Source organism: Marmota marmota, unplaced genomic scaffold (genome assembly GCF_001458135.2).
Source record: "Marmota marmota marmota unplaced genomic scaffold, marMar, whole genome shotgun sequence".
NCBI classification, from domain to species: domain Eukaryota; kingdom Metazoa; phylum Chordata; class Mammalia; order Rodentia; family Sciuridae; genus Marmota; species Marmota marmota.
Window position 1 is genome coordinate 2,512,006 of NW_026000137.1, and position 11,077 is coordinate 2,523,082.

The window sequence follows — 11,077 nt, forward strand, 5'->3', positions numbered from 1 at the left end:
CCCATTCTTGGGGGGGGGGGGAATTAATAGTGTAAACATCAGTTTAAATGGATTAGCACAGCCACTCAATGATAGATAGTCACCTTTATTTTTAGCATTTTAGAATATCATTAAATGGTATTGGATTTATTAGAGGTCATTATAAAATTTATGACAATGGATCTTAGGATGTCTGATGACCAAGTTTCTTTTACTGAAAGCTACAGATCTACACCCCACAAAAATAAATATCTCAATGTGTACATAAAATGTTGCATATATTTTCAGTGGCTTTACAGATCGCCACATCCCCTTCCTGGCCATGGGGAGGGGCTGCTGGAAGGCAAAATCAGAAAATCTTCTTCTGTGCCCTACATTACAAAGAACTTGACTGATTTCTAACCATAAAATATTTGGATCAAACAGACCAGGGAAGAAGGCAGGTCTCATCACAGCCTATTTTACTGAAAAAGCCAAGATTACTGGGGACCGAGCAGTGAAGTGAGTACTCAACAGCAAGACCACAATGCACAATGAAGTTTGACTGGGGTCCCAGACACAGTCACATAGCTGAATTCTATATTTGGGGGCACAGTCACTAGGGGAAGGTCTGTGTGCTCTGTGAAAAGTCTCATATGAACACAACTGTGAGTCAAGGAAAGAGGTGTTTCTGTGAATAATAACCATGTGTGACAGTGAGCCTGTCTTGAGTGCTAAAAATAAGATTAATCCTTTATAATATGATTATGACATTTAAATCACACTTGAGTGCGATCTCAGAGTAGTTTACTATTTATAATAATTATGTATTAAATCTTGCCAATCTTTGGACCTCATGAAATATATTTTTAAGCTCTGCTGAGACACGGTATAAAACTGAGACTACCAAAATTAAACTTCAGATTTTTTAAACTAATCATTTTATTTCATTTTAGATAACTGGTATCAACAATTTTCAGGGCATATTGTGAGTCAATTTGTACCTAATACTTATGTTTAAAATTTCAGACTATGTGTCTAAGTTTTGTTGTGAATTTAAACATGTTCCCCACAACTTCCAAATAAATCTATTGCTGTTTGGAGATATATACTTCCTTGTCATAAAATAAAGGCACAATTAAGACCCTTAAGGAGAAAAATAACAATTAGAAAAATGTCTCTGCTTCTGTCCATCAAGAATCCATTACCAGACACCATCTGCAGGCAGACTCTGATTAGGGAACATTCCCAATCATGTTTTAAAAAATCTACTAGTACTTCCACACAGGGAACAATCCTGCACCATTAATCTTCATCCAAACTGTTAAGATGTTTGTCTAGGCTTGACCCAGACCAAGCAACACATAGATTAGTAGAGTAAAGCTTCCATTTCTCACCACATGTCAAGGCAGGTGGAGTACTCTGTGGAGCCCAGGAGGACATCTGGAGGTCTGTACCATAAGGTAACTACTTCATTGGAGTATGTGTGGCTGGGGACAGATTTTGCTCTTGCAAGACCTGTGGGTCAGATGAAACATAAACAAGTTAAATTGGCATTAATAGAACAAGGGCTTTAAATCTGAACATTCATAATTTTAAAAGGTCAAACACACTATGGTAATTCAGAATCATGAATGCAATAGCATGAGGAAAATATATTGTGATCTCTGTGTTTTGATACATGGTAATAACCATTAAAACATTTATATTTCCAAATAAAGCACTAATATCATGAATCAGTAAACAAATAATTTAAAGACTATCAGACTTAGCAGAAAAGTTTAGATATATCCTGGATTTTTCCAAGTATGTTTCATAGAATTCTATTCTGAGAGTTATAAATTTGTGTTATAAGAGAGGATTCCCTTGAGAAAAAATGGAATTTAGGAAGATATACAGTTTAACAATTGGAAGAGTTCTCAGGGCCCCTAATTCTTTTTATATGTATTTGTGAATCTGCAGGAAAAGTGTATGATACTTTTTTTTTCAAAGGGTTGTCCCAAAACTTTTTGTAGTTTCAGTCTTCTCTCAAATACTCACTAGGAAACGCTTAGTAGGGAAACTCATTTAAAAGTCAACAATTATAATGGAATCACCAAATAAACCTGGTACATATAGGTGATGAGAGAGTATATAATAAATTAAAATGTCTTCTAAAAACCTTTTAACACTGGGTAAATGATCACAATGTGAAGTGAAAATGGTATAGGCAGCTTGACTTCATAACTGAAAATCCTTACACATAGAAAAAGACTGGCAGAAAATAGTGTGAATGCCTTCAGTGAATACTTCTAGGATACCGGATTTTTCTTTTTTAAATTTGTTCTTTTTTTCCAAGTGTTGTGCAATAAATATATCATCCTTTTAAAAATCACAAAATCTACTGTTATTATTTTTTAGAAGAAAAAAAAAACTGTGCTAGATCTCTATTTGGTATGTTCATTGATAACAAATGCAACAGTTTGAATCTGGAGTGTTCTTCAAAGTCCCACATGCCAAAGGCTTGGTCATCAGCCTGTGGTACAATTGGGAGATGGTGGGACCTTTGGGATATGGCACCTAATAGAAGGCCCTGGTCACTGGTCCATGCATGACCTTAATGGGATACTGGTATACCAGTCTCTTTCTCTTTTTCTTTGCTTCTTTTCTGTCATGAGATGAGCAGCTTTCTCCACCACTAACTTCCAGTCATGGTATTCTCCCTCACCAAGACCCCAAAACAATAAAGCCAACCTACCATAGATTGAAACTGTGAGCCAAAACAAATCTTTCTTCCTTTTAATTTGATTACCTCAGGTATTTTGTCACAGCAATGCAACACTTACTAATACAATAAAAAGTAATATTTACTACTATGATGCTCAAAGCACACAAAACATTTTATAGTGCATACTCCTTTCCATATTCATTTTAATGTTCTGATTACTAAAATTTTTATGTAGTATTTAAGAACATGAGTTTTTCTGCTTATTAAATATAGCATTCTATTTTCTGTATTCCATGTGAAATTAGAATTTATAGGCAAGCAGGTAAGAATTTTTCATAAGTTCAACCAAGGTTATAGCCACTCAATTTTTTCTACAGTGAAATTTTTATAATAATGTGAAGGTATATTATAAATTGGTCAATGCTTAAAGCATTCCATATTAAAATATATAGATTATACACATGGTACTCAATTTTCCTGCACATGAATAGAATAACTATTTCTAATAACATATTTACATAATAACCTCTTCTTTCCTCTGCAAGGTTTTGTCTAACCCCAATTCAGGCAAAACTAAGTAACAGAATAATCAGAAAGGGAAAGTAGCACCAAAATTTGGTCATCTCATTTAAAAGGTCTGGTTCCTCCAATGACTATGCTTTCATAAAGAGACCAAAGAGCTAAGTACAAGTCCTAAAATAGGTTCTGACTCGTTCCATATGCTGTTGTCAAGTCAAATAGGATGGAAAAAAAAATCAGGCTGGATTCTCTTGGTTTTCCTGAGGCCCTGTTGTCAAAAGCCAGGCCACAGGGATAAAAGAATGAAAACCCATGAGATTTCTTGGACACTTCAGATGACCAGTCTGTTTATAGAAAAAACTGTGACATTCTCAACTGTAAAGAGAAAATTAGGTCTTAAGATAACCTAGAAATAGTATTAATCAAGATAATTACAAGTAATTTCCAGATCAAATATGAATCTGTTAAAGTGGTTAGATATTTGTGGAAAATATAAATGGAAAAAGATCTGAATCTTCATAATTCTCTCTTCCTTCCCACATGCTGAGGTCAAATAAAGCCCCATCTTCATTCAGATGGGCCTTAAACTTCACAAATGACAGTGAAAATGAGTTTTCAATATCTAAATTTTCAAATCATTAAGACTGAGCTTCTTAAAATGGCTTTATGTAAGTGTGAACAGAATGAAGAATGCTATATACTTTAAGATAGTCTCCTGCATTGCTTGAAGAAAAACTCTTTCATCCTCTCCCTTTAATAGAGTTAGTCAATTAAAACAGTTTCTTGTGGAAAGTGTCCTGTATATTGATGAACAAAAGGTTTTCACCTGAAAGATGTTTCTGTCCAGTTAATAAGGTCAATAAACCCAAAGTATTTCAGGGAGGGAGTACATACTTAAAACAGCAGCTCAATCAAAAAAAAAAAAGAATATTAAAGAAAAACAGAAAGAATACCATGAAGTATGAATATACAACCATATTCAACTGAATATTTTTGAAAAAAATTTTGGTAAAGCTAATACTATGTATTTATATAGTTCATGCATCAAAACACGCTTACTCATGCAAAATTTATTAAACTGCATCCTCCAGCTGAAGGAGAACGGTAGGACAGGATTAATTAGCACAGCATGTGTGAAAGCTCTCTTTCTCTGTTCCTTGTCAGTTGCTATGGTTACCCTACAGGAAGAGAGCTACACTACCTTTTTAAAAAGATGAAGTTCATGGGTTATTATCAAAACTTCTTATATAATGTTTAGTTTGAATTAAAAGTCAAAAAGCAAAGTAAACTGCTAACCAAATGAGTCTAGGTTATTTGCACATAGTTGTTTTGGCTGAGTCTGTGCAAATGAGGGGAAAGAGTTCCTATGGGTTCCTAAAGTGGCTTACATAACAACTTAGTGTGACCAGCTTTGAGGTGTTGTCATGTCCACCTAATGAAAGACCCTACACCATCAGGGGAATATTGTTATTCAAGCCCTACTGCCAAGGATTCAAAGTTGGTCAGCTCTGATACCGGCATAGCAGAATCCTGGACGCCCAGAGGAGTTAAGAAGCTTTATAGCTAACTGCTTACCAATGAAAGAATCATTTTCCATCTCTCTCTACGATAGCCATCTTCTGGATATTGGTTCTACCATCTGGCAGGAACAAGACTGACTCACAGGACAGTGCGTCCAACGCTTGACTAAGCACATCGATCCTTCTGTACCAAACAACGGAGACTCTCCAGACCTTATCTTAACAGCTCTCTCTGCTTGCATTAGACTCTGGACCACTCCCTTTCTTTTTTCATTTTGTTTTGTTGGTTCTTTTTAGTTATACGTGACATTAGAATCCATTTGATACAATTTTACAAGCATGGAATATCTTATTCTAATTAGGACTCCACTTGTGTAGGTGGCCATGATGGTATTTACATATATACACAGGAAAATTACATTAAATTAATTCTACTGTTTTTCATATTCCCCCTTCCCTTTGTTCCTCTTTGTCTAATTCTGAATAATACTGAATTTCTCTTCTTTCCCTTCCCTCTCTTTATTGTGGTTTAACTTCCATATATCATCAAGAAGATTCAACCTTTGGTTTTTTGGGAATGGCTTATTCACTTAGCATGATATTGTTCAGATCCATCCATTTCCTGGCAAATGTCATAAGGCCATTCTTCTTCATGGCCAAGTAATATTTCATGCATTTCCATGATATATATGATTTCCTTATTCATTCATTGATGGGCATCTAGATTGGCTTCACAGCTTATCTATTGTGAATTGTGTGGCTATAAACATAGATGTGGCTGTGTCACTGTAGTATTTAAAATTCTTTGGATATATATCATGGGGTGGGATAGGTGGGTCAAATGGTGGTTCCATTCTAAGTTTTCTGCTTTTCAGAATGGTTGCATCAGTTGCAGACCCACCAACAATGTGTGAGTGGGACTTTTTCCCTTTTCCCCACATCCTTGCCAACATTTGTTCTTGATAATTGTCATTCTGCCTGGAGAGAGCTGGAATCTTAGCGTAGTTTTAATTTGCATTTCTCTAATTGCTAGTGATGTTGAACATTTGTTGATTATTTGTATTTCTTCTTTTGAGAAGGGTCTCTGTTATGTTACTTTGCCCTGTTTTATTGGGTCACTTCCTTTTTTTTTGGTGTTAAGCTTTTTGAGTTCTTTGTACATCCTGGAAATTAATACCCTATCAGAGGTGCAGTTGTCAAAGATGTTTCTTCCATTCTGTAGGCTCTCTCTTCAGTTTTTGATGGTTTCTTTTGCTGTGAAGAATCTTTTCAGTTTGATGCCATCCCATTTGTTGATGTTTGATTTTATTTCTTGCGCTTTAGGAATCTGTTCAGGAAGTCGGTTCTTGTGCCAGTGTGTTTAAGTGTTGTGCCAATCTTTTATTCTAGTAGATGCAGGGTTTCTGGTCTAATTTCTAGGTCTTTGATGCACTTACAGTTGATTTTTGTGCAGAGTGAGAGATAGAGGTTAACTTTTATTCTATTAAAAATGGATTTCCAGTTTTCTCAGTACCATTTGTTGAAGAGGCTATCTTTTCTCCACTGTGTATTTTTTGGTGCCTTTGTCTGGTATGAGGTAACTATATTTATGTGGATTTGTCTCTGTGTCTTCAATTCTGTTCCATTGGTCTTCTTGCCTATTTTGGTGTCAAAACCATGCCATTTTTGTTACTATGGCTCTGTGGTATAATTTAAGGTCTGTTATTGTAATAAATCCTGTTTCATATTTCTGGCTAAGGACTACATTTGCTATTCTGGGCCTCTTATTTTTCCAAATGCATTTCATGTCTACTTTCTCCATTTCTATGAAAGAACATCATTGGAATTTTGGTGGGAACTGTATTGAATCTGTATAGCACTTTTGTTAGTATGGACATTTTTGACAAAATTGAATCTGTTTACCTAAGAATATGGTACTCCCTTTCTTTTACATATCTTAACTTGACTTCTCTGCTACAGAATAGTTTATTAGCAATTACTTGGCTTCCTAAAACCTTTCTTTATTTGCCCCTTAAATGCTTGTTTTGCCTAGGGCAATATACTCAACTTTGAGCTTTCTCAAACATAACACTCTGTGGTCACTGTGGCTAATGTCATTTTTAAATTGTCATCCAGAGTTGAGTTTTCCCAAAATTCCACTTCAGATCATACTTACCCCTGGGCTTCAGATCTGGTTCTACTCAATTCCCCACAAGAGATGGGCACTAGAATTTCCTCCTGGCATACAGAACGAACCCACCAGAATTAACACAGGGAATATACCAGAAGAGTCTTGGAGAAAATGCATTTAGTAAATAGTTTTAGATCCCCCAAACAGTCAAAATTTTTTACCTGTACCACTATTATATTTTATGTTCGCTGCACATGTAATTACTGTTTCAAATTCCAATGCATTCTGTTTTTGTAGCTGTTAAAATTGGTTGGGAACTTGATGAGCTCACTCTATGGAGAAATTTGCTGAATCTATGATAAGGGCAGAAATGATAATTCCCATTTTTCTTCTTTGTCCAAAGAATTGGGAAGGAGCTGGTAACATTGATTTGCTATTGTCTAACAAAGTTTGATTAATAATGGCAAAAGCTGGATAAATTGCAGCAGTTGAATAAAATACAGCAAACAGAATTATCTCTGACTTCTTTAATGTCTTTCCACACAGCAGGCCACTGTTTTTTCTGGACATGGGTTTCATTATTATAGGACAGCCATTCCCCCACTTCTCTCACACACCTCATTCATTCACCAAATACTCAGAAAAGGATGCCTTGGTCTTAATTCAGAAATCACTATTCCTAGGAGAAGGACTCCTTTCTTCATGATTCATCTCCAAAAAGACATAAAATATTTGGGTGATATTTTACCAACCTCATTTAGGTGGGAAAATACTGGAGACCTCTTGATTCTTGGATCGAGTCCAAGGGTAAGGGCAGAGAAAAGCTTTCAGATTTCTCTCCCATTTCATGGTCCTACAGACTGACCATGAGATAACATTTTAATGGGATTATCTTTCTTATACAGGGTTTATATTAAGTAAATTATGGTGGGCTAAAACTAAAAGACAGGAACCTCTTCCCTCTTCACTTGGCAGGTTTTCCCTGGATAACCTTATTTAGCCCCATGGCTTCGGTCACTACTCATATGCTAATGATTCCAAATCCATATCTCTAGCATTGATTTTCCCCTAAAGCTTTGGACTTCTATATATATTTAAAAAAAAAAAGTCCACTTAAAATGTTCATGATTCCATAGGAAGTGTCTCCTTTCCATGAAATCAGGGCATCTTGAAGACTGGCCTTTGCTTTTTGCACATTTAACACCACCCAGTATTGTTTAAGGTGGGAAAAACATTTCAAGATTACATTTAGAGTCTTCCTTTCCTTGAACATAACACCTTTGTTTTGGTTTTCACCCAAATTTCTACTTTAGCAGAAGCTGATCTTTATAAGATATGAAAATCCCTTTAAAATGTTTTGATTAACATTTGCCAGTCTTTCTACTGAATAAGAGTAATATTTGAAGATAAATTCTAATAAAATGAAAGTAAGTTCAGACACATTTAAATATTAAAGCAATATTTTAATTTACTAAGATTTTATTTAATTACCCCTAAAATTTTAGGTCCAAAAATGATGTCCAATTTGTCTACCCTAGAAGGCAGACTCTTTTTCATATTTTTCACTTTTAAGTAAGAGAAATTATCATAGCATTTTAATGAAGATGTTCCAAAAGTGGAGGAAAATATTCAAATAATTAACATGAATATACTGAAGTTTTAAAATTTTCTATTTTTATATGAAAGATAAAAACTTCTACATAAATATTACTTTAAATAAAACTGATAAATGAGATAAGACCAATTAGTCATAATTCTTCAGCTGAATATCATAAGAGAAACATGCTTTTATTGTCTCATTAGCCTGCATAACTAAAGACTTCTAATATGGGAACTAAATGTCATATTGGTTCTGGCACCACCTTGTTAGTTGTGTCTTTTTTATTAAGTCACTGAATCACTCAAGCCTTGGTTTTGTGTATAATGAAGGGTTTGAGGTCAGGGATCAGCAAACTGTGGACTAGAAGCCCACTGGCCTCCTGTCTTTTTGCTGGAAAATGCTTATGCCCGTTTATTCATATATGGCAATGGCTGCTTTTGCACTAAACAGCTGAGTTGAGCATTTGACAGAGACCACTTGATCCATAAGGGTACAATATTTGGTATCTGGCCCTTTAAGAAAAAACTTGCTACCAACCCCTGAGGCAGTCTGTTAACATTAGGGTTTGTCCAAGCACCAAAATGCAGAGATCCCATGAAAACACTACTAAAAATCTTATTTATGAAATGTGAGATCATATATGTACAAATTCCTAAAAAGCCTTTTAACTAACCCCACCTCAATGATCCCATCATACAGCATCTGCAATAGGAGAGAATACAAAATCATCTTCAACCGAGTGCATGTGAGTATCTCATCATTCTCACAGTTCGCTGCTTTACATTTCATTTTCTAGTTTCTGCTTCCCAGTTAATGAAACTCATGGTTATTATTCTAATGCTAGATGACACCACAACACAGAGAATAAATTTAACAACCTGACTAAATTGCCAGTTTGGGTGAATTTTCATATCCATGCTGATTTGTTTCCAGTTTTTAGAAATTAAAGGTATAAAATATTAAATTCATCATAAGAATCTGTTTTAAAATCAAGACATAATACTCACAAATGCTAAAGCATTCACTTATAAATGTGTATTAATATATAACCAAAACATTCTATGAGTATAAATCAGTATGTGTTAAAGAAAAAAAAACAGCCATAAAATAATCACAACTCTGATTAAGTCAGATCAGCTAAGAACATTTATGAATTTATGACAGAGGTGTGATTTGCACTAGACAGGCAAGAAGCCAATCTGTAATCAATATTATGCCTACATACTACTACTGTGTCAATATCTTCAACTTTCTAAACAAGAAATGAGGACATGTGTTTCTCTGGGAACTTTATAAGAAAATCATTCTCATTTCCTTCCTAAATCAATCTCTCTCTCTCTCTCTCTCTCTCTCTCTCTCTCTCTCTCTCTCTCTCCATTTAAAAATTTATCTATCTATCTATATATCTATCTATATAAATAGATATAGATAGATAGATAGATAGATAGATAGATAGATAATTTTTTAAATGGAATAAACAGGGCAGTGTTTTAGTCTGTTTTCTGTTGGAAAACAAAAGCATAAAATAAACCTGAGGCTGGGTAATTAATAAAGGACAGAAGTTTATTTGGCTCACAGTTTTGGAGGCTGTGACATCCAAGAGCATGATGCTGGCATCAGCTGGGTATCTGGCTTTTTACTATATCACCACTTGGCAGAGGATGCCATGTGCCAAGATACAGCCACTGAGCTAGCTCAGTTTTTTCCTCCTCTTCTTCTAAAGATACGAATGCCATTATGGGGGTCCAACCCCCATGACCTCGTTTAATTCTAAGTACTCCGAGACACCCCTCTTCCAAATATCATTAACATAAATTTGGAGATAAATTTCCAACATTTGAACTTTGGGGGCATATTCAAACCATGACAAAGTCCTTACCTGGTCTTATTAGTGATACTAAAAAGACATGAACGTCAGTGGATATGGTGGTGTTCATAATATAGAAGCAAACTGGTAAAAATTTATTAAATAATTATAATCTGTTAAGTACTCTCAGGATTTTAAATGTATTATATCATTCAATGTCCAGAACAACCTAGAATGTAGTATGCATATTAATATCCCAATTTAACAGAAAGAAAACTAATACTCAGAGAAGCTAATTTACCTTGGGTCACAAATCATATGTGGCTGTGCCAGGACTTAAATATAGGCAATATAACCATTTTCCCAGGAAGACTGGGAATTTGGGAACCTGTGTCTGGGCTTTAGATGGTGGTGGGCTAGACTCAGCAATTCCAAAGTCCAGAACGGTGGACAGGTTAGTCTGGTGAGAGAAAGAGAGGAAAGGAGTTCAAGGAAGGCAGGCAGGGGAGCTGACTGAGCAGGAGGATCGAGGAGAAAACAGAAGCTGGGTGTAATGTAAGGAGATTCCAAATATATGACAAAGAGACTATGACGTGTTGCCTAGAGGGTCTCAGAGCAATCAGACAAAAAGTCCTCAAAAAAATTTTTGATAAAGAACTACTGTGAAGAAATGCTAGGGAAACTTCAAGATAGAGTCTGGTTGCTAAAATACAAATAGTCTTATCTGCTTTGTTTGTTGATTTCTTTTAAAGTGAAAATGGCAGGAGGCAGGAGCTCAGACCTGGAGCCCTCAGCTAGATGGCTCTGAAGACTTGAAGAGGAACAGCTGGAAGTAGAAATTATGGGGGGGGGGGGG

General features: G+C 35.4%; 1 protein-coding gene across 7 annotated transcripts in view; it reads right to left on the minus strand.

Annotated features, from left to right (window-relative positions):
- The window catches only part of Cdk14 (cyclin dependent kinase 14), a 614,076-nt gene that overhangs the window by 247,400 nt on the left and 355,599 nt on the right, over positions 1 to 11,077 (minus strand). For all 7 annotated transcript variants that reach the window (XM_048785430.1, XM_048785432.1, XM_048785433.1 and 4 more), the window contains one exon: positions 1,356 to 1,476. In XM_048785430.1, coding sequence (XP_048641387.1) covers positions 1,356 to 1,476 — 121 coding nt within the window. The remainder of the gene's footprint in view (positions 1 to 1,355; positions 1,477 to 11,077) is intronic.